General features: G+C 35.9%; 1 protein-coding gene across 2 annotated transcripts in view; it reads left to right on the forward strand.

Moving 5' to 3' along the window:
* MTHFSD (methenyltetrahydrofolate synthetase domain containing) overlaps positions 1-23,690 on the forward strand; it is a 50,884-nt gene that overhangs the window by 6,643 nt on the left and 20,551 nt on the right. Inside the window, exons 2-4 of one of the 2 annotated variants that reach the window (XM_044660542.1) lie at positions 696-809; positions 3,348-3,461; positions 21,079-21,169. In XM_044660542.1, the coding sequence (XP_044516477.1) occupies positions 696-809; positions 3,348-3,461; positions 21,079-21,169 (319 nt within the window). Of the gene's footprint in view, positions 1-695; positions 810-847; positions 962-3,347; positions 3,462-21,078; positions 21,170-23,690 lie in introns of both variants that reach the window. The other variant, XM_044660541.1, reaches the window with a different exon arrangement.

Consider the following 23,690-nt stretch of genomic DNA (forward strand, 5'->3'; position numbering starts at 1 on the left):
ATCAGCCTCAGTGTTCTCAAGTGTTGAATGGGAGAAATAATAGCGCCTACCCCTTAGGGTTTTTGTGAGCATGAAATGAGTTAATATTTGTAAAGGGCACACAGTGCCTGGCACATTAGAGGCCCTTAATAAATCCTTCCAGCTTTTGAAACCAAATCCTCCTGACACCAAAACTTGCCTTCTAGCAACTGTACCAAAGTGTCTCCAGAAACCAAATCTTCTGAATCTAAATCCAATTTTAATAATAATAATAATAATAATAATTGGCATTTATACAGTGATTTACATATGTGCAAAATACTTTAGACCTATTATTTCGTTTGTGTCTCAGAAACCACCCTATGAGATAGTACCATGCTAAGTAACTATACTTAGTGAACATATTATTCTTCATACAGAAAGAATTTTTAGTTAAACAGTCCAAATTTTAAGCCCCAAATTTTTAAACCAATTTTAAGCCAATACTACACGAGAATGGTAGAAAAGGGGCTACTACAGACAAGGAGTCTACTAGCTACCTATGGAAAACTCAAGATTGAGCCCAGTATGGACCTACAATTTGTAGTTACAGGTTTGGGGAAATAGAACTTGTCCCAATTTCTACATGTCACAATAGAGGGTTGTTAGACATTTTTCCTTATTTAGCTTTGAGTCTCCAAGACCCTTGAATAATGTGCTGTTATCTTTAAAACCAGGGTTCTTCTCATGCTGCTGAAAGGCTTCTGCATTTACAGGAATTTAAATTGTCCGGGACCGTTAAAGTAAATCCTGATGCTCCCCAGAAAAATGCTCGCTTCCTTGCACTCGATGTAAGTAAGATTATAGTATGTTTCTTTTACCTGTGTAGGGGTCTTATGAGGCTTGCCAAAATATCAGAGAGCTAGAAGCCTACTCCAGAATGCAAGAAGTTAAAGTGGATCCTGATAAACCACTGGAAGGAGTTCGACTAATGGTCCTACAGGTAATTATGCTTTCCCTAAACTGAGGACTTTGCTAAGTTATTTTGGTCAGTATATTTTCTAAGCAGTTAGTAAACTTATGACTTCTTAAATATGAAGATGGTGCTCCTTCTCATGCAGCATACCTTATAAGTTTACAGACTACTGGAATTACAAGTTCTTGCAGCTGGAAGGATTCTGAAAAGTCATTTAATCTAAGGATTACTTTCTATGACAGCCCCAGCAGGTCAAGGTCCCTATTGATGGAGAATCAGACACTTTCTCAGTCAGCCTGACACGATGCTTTTGGGCAGTTCTTGTGGTTAGGAAGTTTTCCTTTAACTTAGGGGAAATGTTCCTCTTCAAATCTTCCACTCACTGCTTCTCTGGAAGCCAAACAGAGCAGGTCTGTTGAAAGACCTCTTCAGTCTCTCTTCAGGTACTTTAAGGCAGCTCTCATGTTCTGTGAAATTTTCTCCAAACTCTGCATGCCCAGCTTCATGGTCTGCTCTGTAAGTCCAAAAGACTCAAGTGTGAATCCTGTCCTAGGCATGTACTGGTCATGTAACCTGGGCAAGTCTCTTCACTTCTTTGTGTTTCAATTTCTTCTCCTATGAAATGGAGGAATTGGACTTGCAGCCTTCAAAGTTTTTTCATACTTGTGCTTCTGACTATAATAGAGAGAAAGGATTTAGGTAGAATTCATTTGACTCAGAATGCAGAAAGAGACATGTAATCTTTGAAAATGGTTAATGAGGGGATTTATTTTGCTTCACTATGTATACTTGTTATAAGGGTTTTCTTTTTCTTTTTCTTTTTTTCCAATTGGTGAATTGAAATTGGTGAGTTTCTTTGCATACTTCCACCTCTCTTTTCTTGGCCCTTTGCTCCCCTCATGAGTACCTTCCCTAGTCCTTATCCTGAGCAGTATTCCAGCTCTGAATTATCTTTCAGGTTAGAAAAGAACTGAAGAATTGATTTACACCAAGCTGTAAATAATTGATAATGGCTTAATTAATGGCGTAGGAGAAATTCTTTTTCCTGTGACAAAACATTTAGGGATGAATGCTGCAGCTTTGCAGAAGGCAGTCCAAAAAGTTACAACAAAATACAGGTTGGAAGAAGACTTTCTATGACAACACCCTAGAAAAATCACTCTACCCTAGTTATCAATGACAGCCATTTATTTTTATGACTCAACCTTTATTTCCTTTATTTTTTCAATTAATAAAAATATTATTTTCCTTCCCTTCCACTCCCTCCCACCCCCACTCCATTGAAAAAAAAAGAAAAGAAAAAGAAAACCCTTATAACAAGTATACATAGTGAAGCAAAATAAATCCCCTCATTAACCATTTTCAAAGATTACATGTCTCTTTCTGCATTCTGAGTCAAATGAATAGATTTTTCAAAGATATTTGCATTTAATAAGAAGTGAATTTTAATCCCAACAAATAAAATTTCTAATGGTACAATTTCAGATATCAGTGAGAGGCCAACAGAGAACTTTTGGACAGGGGACTCTTCCTGGGCATTCAGATAACCGAGGCAGAATGGTAAACTGGCCAGAGTGCTAGATTTGGAGATGGTGAGCTATTAATAAGTACAACAAGTAGTGACTCACAAATACTGATAAGTATTCATCATTAGCCCAGATATTAGCAGTTGGTTAGGATGGTCAGCCATTATTCTTATTGTACAAAGCTTTCTAATTAAAATAAAACCATAGCAACAGTACCAAAGACTAATCGTAAACATAAATGAGTGTAGGAAGCACAGAAATATTGTGACTATAATTAAGCTGATCAGGGTCTGGATTATTAAAACAATTTTAGACAAAATCTCTTATTGGTAATCTAAAATCTTTATGGGTAATTGCATATAATTGAACAGTTTAGTAAATACTATATTTTCTTTTTTCTTTCTTTCTTTTTTTTTTTTTTTTTTTTACCCTTGTACTTCTGTGTATTGTCTCATAGGTGGAAGATTGGTAAGGGTGGGCAATGGGGGTCAAGTGACTTGCCCAGGGTCACACAGCTAGGAAGTGGCTGAGGCCGGGTTTGAACCTAGGACCTCCTGTCTCTAGGCCTGACTCTCACTCCACTGAGCTACCCAGCTGCCCCCACTATATTTTCTTTTAAGAAATTAATACTTATCATATAAGACATTAAATCTATGCAAGTGATATGATATGGCATATTGTATGATGGATCATCCTGTAAACATTTCAACTAAATAAACCCAAAGAAATTACTGTAGTTTATTTTGTTTATTGGTTACTTAAAGGAGTGGGTATCCTGGTCATGTACAGAATAATGTATAGAAAATGGCTAGGTTCTCTATCTAATGTAGTTTGAAGAAATAAGGAGCTCATTTCCATTTGTAATCTCCTGCTTTTTCCTATAAAAGGGCAGAAAAACTTTGCTAGTTCCTACACCACGACTGAAAACAGGACTATTTAACAAAATTGTCCCACCACCAGGAGCAACGAAAGAAATCTTGAGAAAATGTGCCACTTCTCAGGTAAGTGTGAAAAATGACATCCCAGATAAAACAGACTCAGCTGTTTTGACCTGAGACTTTGAATATTGAGACTATATAAAAGGGATTTTCATGGATTAAAAGTTTGCATTTATAAGGGATTTTTTTAAAAGTATTTTGATGTATTTTAATAATGCAATCATTTATTAATGTATTCCTTCACAATAAACTCTCCACTGTAACAAAGCAGTGCTTAAAAAATTAAACAAAAACAATCATCATGGAAATACCACCTGAGAGCACATGCAACATTTCAAACCCATTGATATGCCTCATCTCTTTCCCCTGCACTGTTATGATTAAAAATGATAAAGACATATAGTATAAGAGAAATTAATATTTTAATAACCATGGCTATGTTGGTAATATATATATATATATGACCGCACTTGACTATCTTTTAAATTTACCGCTGGTGCCCATCCTCTTTCCCTTGTACCCCAGCCCGCCAGCCAGGAAAACCAAGAGACTTTTTCTAGGCCCTCCTCCGAATCTAAACTGCCCTATGCTTGGGGACCTGTGACGTCCCCACGCCCAAAGACCAGAAACCCATTGGAATCATGGAAAATGTAGTCTCAAAGCCCCAAGTGACCATAGGAGGTCTGCAAGACAATTCCAAATAGCACTTCCCTGAATTCAAAACAAACAGCACCTACCACCCCCTCTTCTCCCACTGAGAAAAAGCCAGTATATTTCCTCATCTCTTGTCCAGGACAAAGATGGGCCATTATATATTAGTATTTCTGCCTTCCTAAAACCATTCCAACATTGACTAAAAATTTCCATCTTTTATCTACTTTGCTTTTTTTGTTGCAAGGTAAAACCAGTTACTTTTGATTCACATTTCTCATTAATGATTTGGAGCATTTTTTTATACTTGTTGATAGTTTGAAGATTTCTTTGGGAAAATATCGAGCAGCCTTAATAAGTTATCTATCTTGGAGTATAGTAGATCTGTTTGAGAGTACGTATTTTTATCAGTTTCTTATGTTTTGGAATCAGGCTTTTTATATGAGATACTTGATAGATTTCTATACCCAATGGTTTCTCTTATTTTATGAGCATTGATTTTGTTAAGGCCAAATCTTTTTAGTCTGGTGGATTAGTTTAGTGAATTTTTTGAGATCAGAGACTCTCTCAGCTTTTCTCTTTGTGTCAATGCTTAGCACATAATTAGCAATAAGTGCATCCTGAGTGAGTCACTGACTTCTTCAGAGGTTTGCTATGAGGAAAGTGCTTCATATTAAAGTGCAATATAAAAGTGAACTGTTATTATTCTAGCACTTTTCTAATTTCTAATTATCTTTTATCATTCATCCTATAATTAAAATTATTTTATCTTTTGTGATTCCTTCATCCTTTTTTGGATTAAGTTTTCCTCTATAATTCAAGTTGTTAAAGGTACTTGTTCCATTTTCCTCTGATTATTTTATGATATACCTCTTAAATTTGGATCAAGTATTCATTTTAAGAAATTATTGTGGGGGCAGCCAGGGGGCTCAGTGGATTGAGAGCCAGGCCCAGAGACAAGGGATCCTGGGTTCAAATCCAGCCTCAGACACTTCCTAGCTGTGTGACTCTAAGCAAGTCACTTAACCTACATTGTCTAGCCCTTACCACTCTTCTGCCTTGGAACCAATATGCAGTATTGATTCTAAGATGGAAGATAAGGTTTAAACTTTTTTTTAAAGAACTTATTGTGGCATATGGCATCAGTCCAAACCTAATTTCTGATGAAGTGCTTCACAGTTTTACTTGCAGTTCTTATCATTAAGGGGTCCTTCCCCAGTAGATTGTTTTCAGAAATATCCAAAGCCACATGATTGTCTTAATAGATGCAGAAAAAAATCTTGAACAAAATACAATTGTGCTAAAAACCCTAAAAAAAATATTCACATGGAGGAACTGTTTTGATATTATGAAAGGCATATATCTAAAACCAAAAGTAAATATAGACTATTTTTTTTCCAGAAACTTTTCCAGTAAATATAAAAATAAAGCAAGGGTGCTTTATCTATCCAGTATTAGTTTGTTTTTATTTTAGAAATACTAGCAATAGCCATAAGACTAGAGGAAGAAAATAAAGGCATAAATTCAGGTCCTAGAAATCTTAGTGCAATTTAAAGCTGAATACTTTGTAGAGAAAGAAGATACAAACTCTCTGTTTGCTGATAATGCAGTGGTTACTTAGAAAATTCTAGGGAATCTGCAATACTAATTGAGACAGTAGCTTCAGCAAATTTTAGACTTTTAAGAAATCACACTAAAAAAAAATCATCATTTCTACTTAATAATATCAACCCAGGAGGCGGTAATATAAAGGGAAATAACATTCAATATAAAACATTTGCAGATTGCTGTATCAGAGCACACACAGAATACCTACATGCATTCAATTACAAAATACTACTTAAATAAATAAAGAGCAACTTAGTTAGCTAGAGGGACATTCATTGTTTATGGCTGGGCCCTGTAAATATAATAAAAATGAAAATGCTATCAAAGTTAATTTACAGTTTTAACATGCCAATCAAACTCTCAAAGGGCTACTTTACATAACCCAATAAAATAATAATAAAATTCTTTGGAGAAACATAAAATCTAGAATATCAAAAGAAATGATGACAAAAGGTAGGAAAAAAGAAGAAAAGGCATTTCCAGACATCCAAAAGTCATCAAAACCACTTTTTATCATTTTAAAAATAGAGATCAATAGAATACACATGGAAGGATCAAAAACAGTAAAACTCAATAACTCAATATTTGGCAAAGAAAACAATTTTTTTAGGAAAGAACTGACTATTTCATAAAAACTACTGGGAAAACTGGAAAGCAGTCTGGCAGAAATTATATCTATACCAACATCTTATGCCAGTAAATTCAAAATGGATACATGGCAGTAATATTAAAAATCATAACCATTTTTTAAAAAGAGCATTACCTACCTCTTTCACAGCTATGACAAGGAGATCTATTCTTAATCAAAACAGAGAAAGAGACAATTACAAAAAATAAAATAGACAACTTTGATTACATGAAACTGAAAGGCTTCTCTACAAACAAAATATATCTAGAATAAGATGGGAAACTGTAAAATGGATGGGAGTGGGGGTTGTATTGAATTAAAAGCTTTAGTATCCAAAATATAAAGTCAAAGGATATGAACAAGCAGTTTTGTTTTGAAGAATTGCAAACTTTTAACAACATGAAAGAATGCTCCAATGAATAAGATGACAAATTCTAATAAAAAAAACAACCCTGAGGTTTTACCTTGCTCCTAGAAAGTAGGCAAAGATGACAAAAAATAGTAATCACTGTTAGAAAGACTGTGGGAAGATACGTACACTAACACTTGTTGGTGGAACTATGAATCAATATAATAATTTTGGAAAGCAATATGCATGTAAAATGACCAAAATGTCCATATCCTTGATTCAAAGATTCCACTACAAGATTTACATCTTAAGTCAGTCATTGAGAAGAAGAAAGTTTCCATATTTGTGTTTTTATCAGCACTTTTTGTGGTAACAAAGAATTGGAAATAAAATGGATGCTCATTGGTGACTAAACAAATTATATATAAATATAATGGGATATTACTCTGTGGAGTGGATGGGGGGGAGGGGAAGGCTTATTTCCCCATGAATCACTCTAATGAGCAGACAGGAGACTTGATGCTGGTGGAGTGGCTTTATTCAGAGATGTGGGGGGTGGCATAGAGTGAGGGAACACTATGAACACTGCCTGGGGAGAGGCATTATCCTGGGTGGGGGGAGCAAGGGTGAGAAAGAGAGAGTGGCTCCACAGTCTGAGAGGCCTCAGAAGTAGCAGGCACAGATGCCCAGATTTACTCAGAGTTTATAGGGTTACAACACAATGCTATCTCCTCTTCCATCATCTGAGTGTTTGTATGTTATATTTCTTTATCTTGTCCTATCCTTCTTCCTCCTTAATCTTTCCCATCCTTTGTCCTCTCAGCGCGTTTGTAGATTTCTCTATCTTGTCCTATTTTTCTTCCTCTCTCCTCCTTAATCTTTCCCAACACTTCTGAGTGTAACATGAAATGTTATATTTCTTTATCTTGCCCTATCCTCTATCCTCCAATGTTTTCCAGCATTTGGGAATATTCCTTAGGTTTGCAATTTCTCAGTTGAGTCAAATTTTGTTATAATATTCCTTGAGTAGCAACATTCAAGCTGTAACATTTCTTAGAATATGTAGTCAAGGTTATAGCTTGTTAAGTTTTGATATTTCTCTTAGAGAAATTAGAACACTCAAACTTCTTCCTAAAAGAAAAGGGACGGTGTGTCTCTTAGCCACTTTTGAAAAAGTATATGAAAGGCCTATACTAATATATACGTAAAGCTGCTTAGGGAGGGGGATTCTTCTACTCTTTGAAAGGAAAGATTGATATCTCCTAGTGGAGGGCACCTAACTTCACTATTTTTCTATAGGAAATTGCCAATCTATGATTACTAATACTAAATCAATGTATATTGGGGAATAATACACAATTTCATCCCACATATTACTGTGCTATAAAAAGTAATAAATATAGAAAGCATGGGAAATTTTATATAATCTATTATGCAGTGAGGTAAGTAGAACCAAGAAAATAATATACACAGTGACTACAATAATGTAAAGGGAAAAAAAATTAAAGATAATGAGAATGAAATGTTGCAGAATTAAAACGAATACACATGGTCCTAATGAAAATAAATGAGAAAGTATTTCCACCCTCACTACTTTGCAGTGGTAGGAGATCCATGGATGTGCTATGTTGCATATATTTTCTGATTTCTTTTTACTGATCAATTTTGATAGTTTTTTAAACCTCTTTTCTTCTTAAAAAATTATTAAATGGAATAGTTCTGAGGGGGGGGGAGAATACTAAGACAGATCTGGTACAAAAACAATATGTATTAACAATTTTTTATTTAAAAAAAAACAAACCAAAAAATGAATGTGACATATATCTTGGGGACATAACTAACATAGAAATTTGTTTTGCTTAACTGCATATTTGTCACCAGTATTTTGTTTTTTCTTTTTTCACTGGAAGGTGGAAGTAGGAGGGAAATTGTAATTAGAAAAAAATTAATTTAACTTAAAGAAAAGAGTCCTTGAATCATTTTTAAGTACACAGAAATGAACAGAAGGAAGTCTAGAAGAAATGCATATGCAAGCAGGACAGTTTAGAAAAATTGTTAATATACTTAAAAAAGATTTGTGATTTCATGTTTAAAAGTATCCCAAAATAGAAATATCAAGTGCTTTCTGGTATTTAGTTATCCAAACAGAAAAATTATGAATAAATTACCTTATTTATTCAGTTCATGTGAAAAATTTTCAATTTTCCAGCAGCCTTGAGACGAGACTCAGATTCTGCTTATTAGTGGCTCAAAGTGGTTTTATGTCATTGAGGAAATCTAGGATTCAGTTTCTAATATTGGAAATTGCCCAGATTGAGCTAGATCATCTCTAAAGGCCCCTCTTTGGGGCCCCATAGGAATGGATATACCATAGAATTCTATGAATTTACCTTAAAAAAAAAATATATGTATATATAAAGATAGACAGGTCTCTGGTGTCCTCTAGTGGTAAAATGTAATATTACAAATGTAACAGAAATTTCTGTTATGGCATTTTGTTGGGATAGGTAGCCCCCTACTATATTAAGGATAAAATAGGAATTTTCTAAGATGTCTTCTAATTCAAATTGTTGTACTCTTCCTAATTTGAGTAACACAAGTAAAGATAATGGATAGATCAGATATCTTTACAGCAAATATTGCTACCTAGCTAAAATCTAGTAGTAGTATATCTATATGTAATATTCACATGGTTTCCTAATCTACTTACCTCATCAGAAAAGGAAATGACATTAGGATAGCATGACTTGTTCTTGATGAAGCATTTTGGGTTTTAGTGTTCACCACTTCCCTTTCCAGATGCTCAGGACCATCCCTTTAAGCTTGTGTTCTTTAATTTTATCATAAACCAAAGTCAAGCTCACCACCCTTCTACTTTTCTGAAAATAGGGATATTTGTCATTCTCCAGTCCTGTGGTACCTCTAATGTTCTCAAGATCTTTCTTATGGGAGGTAATGGGGGGGGGCATATGTGTTAACTTATCTTTGTATAGATCATTTCCCTTTTCCTCCACCTCCAACTTGGTATCTTTTTATTGTCCTTGTATCTCCAATGTTTGGTACCTAGTAGGTACTTAAAGACAAATTGAATGACTAAATGGAGTCTTATCCTGGGCATTGGGGTATGGCAAAGCCTTGGCCTGATGATTACGATTGTGATATAGAAATAGGGAGCCTAAATAATGCCTTCTGATTGGGTAGTTTGCCCCAATTTAGCAGGGATATAGCACAAAGGTTATTTAGGTGTGATGGAGACCCACATGGGTAAGTATGGTTGAGTGGAAGTAGCCTTAGGATAGGAGTTGGGTAAAAGTGGTCATAGACTATTGGTCTGGGCTATAACACTGTTGCCTGATGATGTAGGACTCATGGAAGATAATCTTAGAGATCTGGAACTAGTGGCTTTGTTTATCAGTTATGCAGGTATGATGAAGGTGTGGTTGAGAATGTGAGTAGTGGTCAGGGCTAAATGAAAGGATAGTCCACTTGGCGGAGTCAGTCAGAGATATGGTTCCCAGAAGTCTGGGGATAGTGATATCTACTACCTTAGTCCTATAAATGACATGTCCAAGATTTTTAGGCCCATTTGAGGTGCTGCCTTTGGTTGTGGGATCTAGTAAAACCCCAGTCCAGCAGTCAGAATTCCCTAAAGGTACATTCTGCTGGCCCATGCCTAATTGAAGTAGAAAGTTTGGCTGAGGAGACAGACAGCTTCCTAATGGTTAGATCTTTATGGAGAATTCTATCCTTCCTGGTAAGTCCAGGTAATCCAGGAAGAATCGTAGTGAGGCCTAAAATTCAGAGTGCTATGCCACTTAGCCTTGTTGGCTCAAGCCTAAAGCAGCTGTGGCCTAGTGTTTTGGAACCAAGCTGGGTGTTTAAGACCTCATGGATGTTAGGTCTAGAAAGAAGAACTTAGTTTTCTCATCAGCCTCACAGTCAGAAGTATCTGATCTTTGAAGCCCACTGTAATCTCTTCCAAGTCAAAGTGTATTGGCAGTGGTCCCTAGTACAACTTCTGGCTAGTGATAGGGAAGCATCTTAAGTATGGCTTTTTGTTCAGTTTTGTTTCTTGTTTGAGTTTGGGGTTTTTGGTTATTGTTTAGAGGATCTTTATCCCAGAAATTGAGACTGGGTACAGATTTGGTTTTCTGACAGTCTAGAAGTGTCCTTGGTCTTATCGACAGTTTCTTTAGGAGTATCTGCCATGTGGTCAGGACATGTGAAGGGTTCAGAAATGGTTTGGACTAGTGTCCCAAGATTAGTGAAGGATAAATGTATACTTCTGGCCAAGAGTTTGAAGTCTAGTGATGGTGGAGCTTTTGCCCCAGTCTGACATTTCAAACTCAGTAATAGAAAAGCTATGACAGTCAACCAGTGTTTTGTGATCAGGATGCAATGAAGGTACAGCCTGGGAATTGTGCTGGCAATCAGGGCACCCTAACAGGGAACCCATTGCCTTAGGATGGAGGTTAGAACTTGTTTCAGGTCTAAGGCCTGACTCTATGGTCCATGTCAGATATTTTCAGAGGTAGAGCTCTGAACCAGCATTCAGGGCCATATTGCAGCTATGGTCCTTTTTGGGGAAGGCATATACCTGGCCTTGTGCATGGGCCTTTGCCAGGGTTTAGTCAGGTGATTGAAGTGGAGGTGAGGGTGGGAGATGGGAGGGTGCTTACTGGCATAAGTGCATCCTTGGCCAGGGAGTCAGGACATATTGAGATTATATATACAATTGGAGCCTTGAGTTCTGTGAATGGTACACTCTTAGCGCAGTGCTTGCTATTGTTGGTGCACTCAACCAGAGTGACAGATCTGAGTACAACTTTTCTCAGGGCCTCTAAGAACCTCTGCCCAATGGAAGAGAAAACCGTGTTGGTATGATACATTGTTCAGGAGATGTTAACAGTACAGCAGTAAGGGAAGGACAATGGTTGTGGTATAGTTTTTCCAGAGTATTAATATCTTAGCTTTGCCCTGCCCCCATATTTTAGAATGGCTAATGACAATCATTGCTAAGCAGTCAGGATTAGGATAACTGTTTGAAGCATAATAGATAAAAAAGAGATAATGTTTTTGGCCTACTGGTTGAAGCCCAACATTTGCCTTAAAGTGGTTTTGTTATCACATTGATCCAATCTGGTCTATAGCACATGATTCAGCCGGGTTACTTGACTGGCTTTTTGACAAGAAATAGACCAACACTCCTAGAAATATCCTTTATCTTCTCATTCCTCTATTAAAAGGATTTCTCTTGCCTGTCACAGCAGAAAACAAGAACATAACAGTGTTTATACTTCCAAACGGGGTCACTGTAGCTTGTGGTCCACTTTCCAATTTGGTCACAACGGTAAGGCCATCTAAGGTGAAGAGTGGACAAAACTACTTAGAACAAAGAACAAGATTCAAAAGTCCACCTCCATCACGGTCCTGAAGCTTCCAGCCCCTCTCTAAGGCCCTTCAAAGATCACAGCTATATCTGCAATGAAAGCTTAAATCTGGTCCTAGATCCCCAATTATTACCATAGCCACATTAATTTTTCTAATTTGCTTAATAAGGCTATAACTCAAAATTGAAAATCTGTTCAACATCATGTGTCATACCCTATTCTTTGATGCTTTTTATTCTATATCTTTTAGCTTAGGTGCCAGAAAAATTATGTTACAGAATCTGAAATTCAAAGCTAATTCATAAAATTAATTCCTAATGTATAAATAATTTTATGATTGTCTTATCATTTTCAAAATAGATATTCTTTTGTTCTTTTTTAATTTATTTTTAATTCTTTTTAAATTGAGTTCCAGAGTATGTCCTTTGCTGCAGCCCCCTCCTCCACTCATTGAGAAAACAAGCAATAAACTCATTATACATATGAGGTCTTGGCAAACATATTTCTATATTAGCTAATTTGCAAAGAAAGAAGGAAAGAAACAAGGAAAGAAACAAAGAAAGAAGGAAGGAAGGAAGGCAAGAAAAATAAAGAAAAATTTTAAAATGCTTCAACCTGCACTCGGTTCATCAGCTCTCTCTCTGGAGCTTTGTCTTATATCTTTCATAGCTGATCATCTTTATAATATTGCTGTTATTCTGTGCAATTCACTGCTCAAGTCTTCTCAAGTTTTTCTGAAGTCATCCTCTTAATCATTTCTTATCACACAGTAGTATCTTTTCAATCATATGCCACAACCTGGTCTGTTCTTCCTCAGTTGATGAAGCCTTTTAGCTCACCCTGTGCTATGTAATCCAGTCTATTTTACATGACCATGTTACTCCTGTGTTCTTTCTTATTTACCATCATCTATACTTGTCTTTAAAATCTGAGTTGGTCAATTAGTTATTCTCTTGAGAAGGCATATTGTCTTCCTATATGTCTGCCTCTTTTCCTTCTCATTAGACTCTCTCCTTCTTGTGTCTTTAGAATTTCAATGACTTTCTATTATCTTGTAAAATCCAAAGTATTTCTACCCATCAATGCTGTAAAAATCAGAATCAGAATCTTCCAAAGCTCATTTATTAGCCATGGCTTGATAGTCTTGGCGAGGCAGTATGACACAGTAGAAAGAATAACAAATTCTAAGTCAGAGGACCTGGGTTTGAATCTCAACACAGCCATATTGGATTGTTGCCATGAAAAAGTGGAAATGACTATTTGAAATTATATATTATTGTTTTAAGTGCATTTCTCCTTTTGTCATAGTTAAGAGCCAAGAAATAGACCCATTTTTAGAATTTCAAAGCTATTTACTTCCTAATATAAATTCTTGTTTGATTGTTTTGCAGAATACATATCTAAATTTTTCCCTCAATATCCTGCATATTTACCAGACTTCCCCTCTCTTGCCCCATCTTTACCTCCATGGTTGGCCCACAGAGCCAGTTTATCTCTCTTGCCATCTGCATCCTGAATCACCCTCTGTATTCAGGGTCTGTAAGTAATATCCCCCAGATTACCAGCTGATCAGAATCCTTCCTGCTCCTCAAACTAACTAGACAGGAAAGTTGAGTCAATGACGGAATAATATCAAAAGGACATCTATATCTAAAGACAGGAAGTCAAAGAGGAAGGAGTTTGAGATTAAGAAAGAATATGGTTCAGTCCACCAGCTGAGTCAGTCACTGAACACAGCAGCTAACAACCAAGGAAATTCAGAAGATTTTTTTAACTTAAGTGTTTTTCACCTAAACTGAAACCTCTCAGAGAATCCTTCCAAACAAATCTTTAAAATGCCTCACAATAGGAGTCAAAAACCAACAGCAAGACAGAATGGCTCTCCTGCTGAACGCAACTTGAAAGTTATGCAGAGTGAGTCAGTTTTCACAGGCTAAGAGGGAGCCAGTAGAAAAACTGCACAAAGAAGAGTGCTGGCCAGCCACCCACCATCAGTGGTATTATACCAGGTTCTGAGCCTGGGCATAGGCCAACTTTGGGATCCCATGACCCTTCCTACACCAACAACAAAGTACCCCACACTCATCCTTTGAAATCCCAGGCCTAGCACCAGGCCACAGTGAGGCCTGGAAGTCTATAGCACTTTGCTCTTTCAAGCCTGTGCTATTAAGAAGTCCTTAGCTCCAGGATAAAATAGCTTAGAACAGTGATTCCCAAAGTGGGCGCCACCACCCCCTAGTGGGTGCTGCAATGATCCAGGGAGGTGGTGATGGCCACAGATGCATTTGGGGGTGGTGAATAAGTGTAAGGGGGCAGTGATAGTATGTGACAGGGGGCACTAAGTAATATTTTTTCTGGAAAGGGGGTGGTAGGCCAGAAAAGTTTGGGAACCACTGGCTTAGAATGCTGAGTCCTACAAGCCATCAACAGAGGAGACAGAAAAATCAGCTTTCAGACTTACTCCACAGGCAAAAAAAGACTAAGAAAATGAGCAGATAGCAAAAGAAACACCTAACTGTAGAAATTTTCTATGGAGTCAAATAGCAAGGCATAGAATGAGATCCAAACAATGACATGCAAAACTTCAAAGAAAAATGGGGATTGGTCTCAGGTGTTAGAAGAGTTCAAAAAGGAATTTGAAAATCAAATAAGAGAGATAGAAGAAAAATGGGAAAAATAAATGAAAGTAATACAAAAAGAAAATAACAGCTTAATAAGTGTAATTGATCAACTAGAAAAAGAGGCAAAAAAACTCAGTGAAGAAAAGAGTTCCATGAAAACTAGAATGGACCAAATGGAAAAGGAGGATCAAAAGGTCATGGAAGAAGTTCAGTCTTTAAAAATTAGAATTGAGCAAATAGAAGCTAACGATTTCATGAGACATCAAGAAACAATAAAACAAAATCAAAAGAATGAAAAATAGAAGAAAATATGAAATATCTCATTGAAAAAACAACTGACCTGGAAAATAAGTTGAGAAGAGACAATTTAAGAATTATTGGACTACTTGAAAGTCATGATCAAAAAAAACCCCAAAAAACCTAGACATCATATCACAAAATTATCAAAGAAAACTGCACTGGTGTTCTTGAACAAAAAGGCAAAATAGAAAATGAAAGAATCCACAGCTCACATCCTGCAATAAATCTCCAAAGGACAACTCCCAGGAATGTTATAGCCAAATTCAAGAGCTCCCAGATCAAGGAGAAAATACTTGAAGCAGCCTGAAAGAAACAATTCAGATATCATGGTGCCCCAGTCAGGATTACACAAGATCTGGCAGCTTCCAAATTAAAGGATCAGAATGCTAGGGATATGATATGCCAGAAATAAGGGAACTGGGTTTACAACTAATAATCACCTATCCATCAAAATTTGTTATATTATTTAAGGAAAAATATGATTATTTAATAAAATAGAAGATTTCCAAGCATTACTGAAGAAAAGACCAGACTTAAGCAGAAAATTTGATGTCTAAATAGAAAATTCAAGAGAAGAATAAAAAACATAAAGAAAGAAAAAAAGAAAAAATTAAGGGTCTCAATAAGGTCAAATTGTTTATATACCTATGTGGAAAGATGATATTTGTAACTCTGTAAAAAATTATCATTATTATAGTAGTTAGAAGAACTGTTTAGGATAATATGGGGGGGATCTAACAATGAAAAAGAAGATTGCGCTAAGAAAAATGGGAAGAGAGAAGTAAAATGAGGTAAATTATATTAATAAAGAGGTGTGAGGGCACTATTACAGTGGAGGGGAGGATGAGGATGTTGACCGGTAATACTTAAACCTTACTCTCATTAGAATTGGCTCAGAGGGGGAAGAATAGCCAGATTTATTGAGGTTTAGAATCCTGTCTTATCCTATAGAGAAGCAGAAGGGGAATAAGAAAGCAGGTGGTGGGAAGGGTAGTAATATAAGGAAGGGGAATAGGGGAAGTGATTAAAAGCAAAACACTGGTATGGAGGAACAGAATGAAAGGGAAAAGGGCAGGATTAAAAGGGGGAAAGCAAGTGGAGGGAAATACGCAGATGGTAATCATAACTGAGAATGTAAATTGGATGAACTCGCCCATAAAACGGAAGCAGATAGCAGAGTGGATTAAAAACTAGAATACCAGAATCCTACCATATGTTGTTTATAAGAAACACATTTGAGGCAGGTAGATACACATAGAGAAAAAGGTAAGGGGTGAGAGCAGAACCTATTGGGCTTTGTAATAATTACAATTTAAATTATGAGGTTGTTAGTAGCTTTTAAGTGGCTTTATTGCAGCAAAATAGAGATAGTAAAAAGAGGGAAAAGGATTCCTTCAGTTAAGTGAGCAGAGCACAGAGCCAGAGACCCACACCTGCCACACCTTAACCAAAGCAAAACTGAAGCTCCTAAAAAAGAGCCCTGCAGCATGGGTCTTAGCCAAATTTATCTCCCAAGCCCCTGTACATCAAATGAGGATGTACTTAAGAGGATGCTGGGAATTTAGCTCAGGTGGAGCAAATTTTCCACCTCCACAACTTCCAACTGTGATTTAAAAAAAAAAGCAAGAATAGCAATCATGATCTCAGACAAAGCTAAAGCAAAAATATATCTGATTAAAAGAGATGAGGAAGGTAATTAAATCTTTATAAAAGATAATATAGACAATGAGGTAATATCAGTACTTAACATATGTACCAAATGGTATAGCATCCAGATTTTTTAAAGGAGAAACTAAAGGAGCTTAAGGAGGAAATAGTAAAACTGTACTAGTCGGGGACCTCAACCTTCCCCTATCAGAACTAGATAAATTTAACAAAAAAAGAAAGGAAGGAAGGAAGGAAGGAAGAGAGAAAGAAGTAAAGTAGAGAATGACATTTTAGAAAAGTTAGATTTAATAGATATCTGGAGAAAATTGAATAGGGATAAAAGGTAATATACCTTCTTTTCAGCAGCACATGATACATATTAAAAAAAACTGACCATATTCTAAGGCATAAAAACTTTGCAGCCAAATGCAGGAAAAGCAGAAATAATAGATGCAGTTTTTTAGATCACAATGCAAGGAAAATGATAATAAGTTTCATGGAAAGGCAAATTAAAAATTAATGGAAACTAAATAATCTAATTCAAAATGGGTGGGTCAAAGAATAAATTATAGAAACAATCACTAATTGAATTGAGGAGAATGACAATCAGAAAACAACATATCAAAATTTATGGGATACAACCAAAGAAGTACTCAGGGGAAATTTTATATCCCTGAATGCTTATATCAATAAAATAGAGAAAAAGCAGATCAATGAATTGGGCATGTAACTAAAAAAACTAAAAAATCAGCAAATGTAAAATTCCCAATTAAATTTTAATTGGTATCCTCAAAATCAAAGGAAAATTAATAAAATCTAAAGTAGAAGAATTTCTGAACTAATAAAGACTTGGCTTTGGTCCTATGGGGGGAAAAACCCCAAATAAAATAGGCAGAGCTTTGGCTAATTTGATTAAAAAAGAAAAGAAGTGAATCAAATTACCAGTATCAAAAAAAGGATGATTTCACCTTCAATGAAGAGGAAATTAAAGCAATCATTAGGAACTATTTCACCCAATTATATGACAATAAATTTAACAATGTTGGTTAAATAGATGAATATTTACAAAAGTATAAATTGCCTAGATTAACAAAAATGGATATTGGATACTTAAATAATTCCATCTCAGAAAAATAAATTGAACAAACTATCAATGAATTCCATAAGAAAAAAATCCCCGGGGCCAGATGGATTCACAAATGATAGAATTATCAGGCATTTAAAGAGCAGTTAATCCCAATACTATACAAAGTATTTGGGAAAATGAGCAATGAAGAAGGTAGTCCTACCAAATTCTTTTTATGACACAAATATGGTGCTGATACCTAAGCCAGGAAGACCAAAAACAGCGAAAGAAAATTACAGACCAATTTCTTTAATGAACATAGAAGCAAAAATCTTAAATAAAATACTAGCAGAGAGACTACAGCAATATATCACAAGGATTATTCACTATGACTAGATGGAATTTATACTAGAAATGCAAGGCTGGTTTAGTTTTAGGGAAATTATCAGCATAATTGACTGTTTCAATAATCAAACTAACAGAAATCACATGATTATCTCAATAGATACAGAAAAGGCCTTTGACAAAATATAATGCCCATTCCTTTTGAAAACACTAGAAGGCATGAGAATAAAAGGGCCTTTCCTTAAAATAATTAGTAGTAGTTCTTTAAAACCATCAGTATGATGTGCAATGGGGATAGGTTAGAAGCCTTCCCAGTAAGATCAGGAGTAAAGCAAAGATAGCCATTATCACCACTATTATTTAATATTGTACTAGAAATATTAGCTTCAGCAATTAGAAAAGAAAAAGAAATTGAAGGAATTAAAGTAGGCAATAAGGAAACTAAACTATCACTCTTTGTGGACGATATGATAGTATACTTAGAGAATGCTAGAAAATCAACTTAAAGAACTAGTTGAAATAATTATCAACTTTAGCAAAGTTTCAAGATACAAAATAAACCCACATAAATCTTCAGCATTTCTGTATATTTCCATCAAAGCTCAGCAGCAAAAGTTAGAAAGAGAAACTCCATTTAAAATCACTCTAGTCAATATAACATACTTGGGAATCTATTTGCCAAGACAAATGCAAGAATTATATGAACACAATTACAAAACACTTTTCACACAAAGTTAGATCTGAACAATTGAAAAAACATTAATTGCTCATGGATAGGCCAAGTTAATATAATAAAAATGACAATCCTTAGTTTTCTTATTCAGTGCTATACCAATCAAACTACCAGATAATTATTTTATACAACTAGAAAAAAAAATAAAATTCATCTGGAAAAAAAAGGTCAAGAATATCAAGGAAACTAATGAAAAAAATGTGAAGGATGGTAACCTAGCAATACCAGAATTTAACCTGTACTATAAAGCAGTAATCATCAAAGCAATCTGGTACTGGCTAAGAAATAGAAGAGTGGAACAATTGAATAATTATGGGGTAAATTACCTCAGCAATCTAGTGTTTGATAAACCCAAAGAGCCCAGCTTTTGGAATAAGAATTCACTATTTGATAGCACATTCTGGGAAAATTGGAAAACAGTATGTGAAAAATTAGGTTTAGATCAATATCTTACACCCTATACCAGTGATGGTGAACCTATGGCACACATGCCAAAGATGTGCTCTCTGTGGGTACACTGTTGCCCCCCACTAATGCCCCCCAAGATCGTAATTAGAAAGGCAGAGGGATATAGAGCTCAGTAGAGCCACTCCCCTCCCCCTCTCCACCATGCCTGATGACATTTTTTCACATCACCTGCCCTTCTGTCCAGCAGCCCAATGGGAGTGCTTCCTCCTTCCCTGTCAGAGGTAAGGTGGGCAGATCACAGGCTGCAGAGCTGGAGGGGAGTAGAGCACTCAGGCCACTCTCTTCCCCCTTTCTATACTTGCTGAGGACATTCCTCACTTCACCTACCCCTCCTCCCAGCAGCCCAATGGGAGTGCTTCCTCCCTCCCCTGTGTGTGTGGGGGGGGTACACCTGGCATTTGGTGGGAGAGTCAGGACATAGCATGGGGTCTCTAAAATGTTCGCCAGCACTGTCCCATTCCAATATGTGGTCAAAATGGATATATAATTTAAACATAAAGAGGGATATTATAAGTAAATTAGGGGAACATAGAATAGTTTACCTGTCAAATCTATGGAGAAGGGAAGAATTTATGACCAAACAAAGAGATAGAGAACTTTATAAGTTATAAAAAGGATAATTTTTGACTATATTAAACTCAATAGTTTTTGTACAAACAAAACCAACGGAACTAAGATTAGAAGGGAAACAACAAACTGGGAAAACATTTTTGCAACAGATTTCTCTGATAAAGGTCTCATTTCTCAAATATATAGAGAACTAAGTCAAATTTATAAGAATACAAGTCATTTCCCAATCAATAAATGGTCAAAGGATATGAATAGGCAGTTTTCAGATAAAGAAATCAAAGCTATCAATAATCATATGAAAAAATGTTCTGTCACTTTTGATTAAAGAAATACAAATTAGAACAACTCTTAGATTCCACCTCACACCTATCAGACTCACAAGTAAGATAATAAAGGGAAATGATAAATGTAGGAGGAAGGGGGCAAAATTGAGACACTAATGCATTTCTGGTGGAGTTGTGAATTGATCCAACTCTTCTGGAAGGCAATTTGGAATTATGCCCAAAGGGCTATAAAAGAATGCATACCCTTTGATCCACTAATGGCACTACTAGGTCTGTATCCCAAAGAGATAGAAAAATGGGAAAGGACCAGTTTGTACAAAAATATTTATAGTTGCTCTTTTTGTGGTGACATTTTGTGGAAAATAAAGGGATGTCCTTTGATTGTTGAATGGCTGAGGAAATTGTGATATATAATGGTGATGGAATAATATTTTATTATGAGGAATGATGAACAGCACGATTTCAGAAAGAACTAGAAAGACCTACGTGAAATGATGCAGAGTGAGATAGGCAGAACCAGGAAAACATTGTACAATAACAACAATATTGTGGAACAACTAGCCATGAAAGACTTGGCTATTATCAAAAGTACAATGATTCAGGACAATTCTGAGGGACTTATGAAAAAAGAATGTGATCCACCTCTAGAGAAAGAACTGTTGGAATAGGAATACAGATGAAAAGATATGGTTTATCACTTGTTTATTTGTGTATATGTTTTGAGATTTTGCTTTTTTAAGATTATTCACTTACAAAAATGAATAACATGGAAATATGTTTTGTGTGATAATAATATGTAACCCAGATTGAATTGCTTGTCAGCTCTGAAAGAGGAAAGACAATTCAGATCATATAACTTCAGAAAATTTAAATGGAAATTTGTTTTAAAATTTGTTTTATAAATAAAAATAATATGTGGTGAATTTCCTCTATTTTAGAATGATAAGCAGCAATATTTCATTAGTCCACTCTGTTTTGGCTATTGCATTTGAAGTTATTAAAACGTGTTTTTGCTTTTAGGGTGTAAAAAACTACAGTGTACCCATCGGTTTGGATTCCAGAGTCATAGTGGATTTGATTGTGGTGGGATCAGTGGCTGTTTCTGAAAAAGGTGGGAATAAACAACATTAGTTATTATCATCAAAAACTTCTCTTAGCACTCTACTAAGATGTTTTTGCATTCACAATTTTTCAATATAACTATAATTTCAGTTGTTATTCTTAAGGTAATTGTTGATTTTTCTCATAATCAGTGACATCAGTGACCCTGGGACATCAGTCCTTTGCTAGATATATACCTGAATCACCATTGATCGTTACCATGGACACAGAAACTCTTGAGTCCAACCACCTCGTTTTATAGATGAGGAAATGCTGGTGCGGAATTGGGAAATGACTTTTCCCCCCAGACCTGACTATTTAATGAGAGAACCAAAGTTGGAATCCAAGTTTCCTGCCTGCTGGCATAATGTTCTTCTGCTCCATTATGTGGTTTTCCTAATTTAAAGTTATTTATGGGGTTACTCAGGATTAAATTGACCCCCCCCAAATAATTCACCACTTTTAAATTTACCTAACTTACAGAAAATATTTTAAAATGAGCCTCCTCTCTCAAATAGGCAAAACTTTCCTTTTTTTTTCAAGTTACCTGGGCCTGAAGCTGAATGTATTTGCAGCAAATCATTGGTTCCTAAGGAACTTAAGCAGTGGAAAAACCTTGACTTCTGGACTTTGTTTTTGTGATCTGCCATGTCCTTAATAGTACAATGCATCTCTTATACTCCTTGGCAAATTTTCAAGAGTCTCTGGTCCTTTGCCAAGTGGGCAGGTGAACTAAACCATGTCATCCTCAGAACGACCTCTGGTAAGACTGTGCTCATTGTGCCAGGCAGTTCACTCACTAATTGTTCTGAGCAGTTAAGCCCCTGTGGTTAATGATGGACTTTTTCCACCATGCTGATATTTCTACTCCACAAGGCCATCTTGTATGCTTCAAAACCAGGAACTTTGAAAGTAATCTGTTTAAGTTGGTGAATCAGTAGGTTCCACCTAGGGTCAGTATATTAGCAGAGATATACTTGTAATTTTTTTTGTCTGTGGCAGGCCAGGCTTTTTCTTTTATTTTTTTTTTCAGGAAAAAAGGAAAGTAATAGAGAGAGACAGAGACAGAGACAGAGAAAGACTTGGGGGAAGAGAGTGGGGAGAGGTTGAGAGTGGGGAAGAGAGAGAGAGGGAGAGAGAGAGAGAGCACACAAGAACATTGTAAATTAAAGCCTTATGTTAAAATCTCCCAGAATTAGAATTGTTTAAGGCCCTCCTGAACTATGCCAGGCTATATCCAATATTTCCAAAACAGCTTCCTAGAATGGTAGTGATATAAGTGATCTCCTAGAATGGTAGTGATATAAAGGAATGGATCTTTTGAGATTGAATAAAGCCTATCTCTTCATATTTGCTCTCTTTGTAGAAGTTTGGGGTGGTAGATTCCTGGAGAAACTAGGAATTCTGGATTTGAGTCCAAGTTCCATTACTAAGCTATAGATAAATCCTTTTACTCTACTTCTACTTACCTCTTTGTAAAAGAGTACAGTACTACTTAGACAGCTAGAGCATGCAGTGGAGAGAGCACTGGGCCTGGAGTGAGGAAGACATCTTCCTGAGTTCATATCTCCACTCAGATACTTACTAGCTATGTGACCCTAAGCAAGTCACTTCACCCTTTTTGCCTCAGTTTTCTCTTCTGTAAAATTAACTGGAGATAGAAGTGGCAAACCCTTCCACTATCTTTGCCAAGAAAACCCCAAATGGGGTCACACAGACTCAGATATGACTAAAACAACTGAATAACAAAAACTACTTCTCCCCTATCTCATAGGAGAATTACTTGCTTAAGGTATGATTAAGTGATTTTTAGAAAACATGTATCTGAGAGGCAACATAATTGCAAGACCTCTAGATTTAGAAGATATGGGTTTAAGCATATGCTCTGCTTTGTGTGACATCAAAAAGGCTGCCTCTCCTGCCAGAGTTTCATTTCTTCATCTGTAAAACAAAGATAATAATACTAATTTGGTCTTCCTTGCAGGGTTGTTATAAAGGATCACATAAGATAATGTACAGAATGTTCTAAAACATTCTAGAAATATAACTACTTTCAGTTACCATCTTTATAAGCCACAAATGCCCAATTTTAAAAGGTTTGACCTTTTCTCCCCAAGTGATTGTTTAAAAATAGAATTTAATAAAGTTAGATCTAAACAAGTGGGAAAACGTTAATTGTTCATGGATAGGCTGAGTTAATATAATAAAAATGACAATTATACCAAAATTAATTTACTTATTTACTGCCACACTACCAAAATACTAGTAGTTCCAGATCTCAAACTATACTATAAAGCAGTAATCATCAAAACAGTCTAGTATTGGCTAAGAAATGGAAGGATGGATCAGTGGAATAGATTAGGAGTAAATGACCTCAGCAAGCTAGTGTTTGATAAACCCAAAGATCCCAGCTTTGGGGATAAGACTCAATATTTGACAAAAACTGCTGGGAAAACTGGAAAACAGTATGACGAAAATTAGGTACAGACCAAAATTTCACACCTTATACAAGGTAAGGTCAAAATGGGTAT

Source organism: Gracilinanus agilis, chromosome 2 (genome assembly GCF_016433145.1).
Source record: "Gracilinanus agilis isolate LMUSP501 chromosome 2, AgileGrace, whole genome shotgun sequence".
Taxonomy (NCBI): domain Eukaryota; kingdom Metazoa; phylum Chordata; class Mammalia; order Didelphimorphia; family Didelphidae; genus Gracilinanus; species Gracilinanus agilis.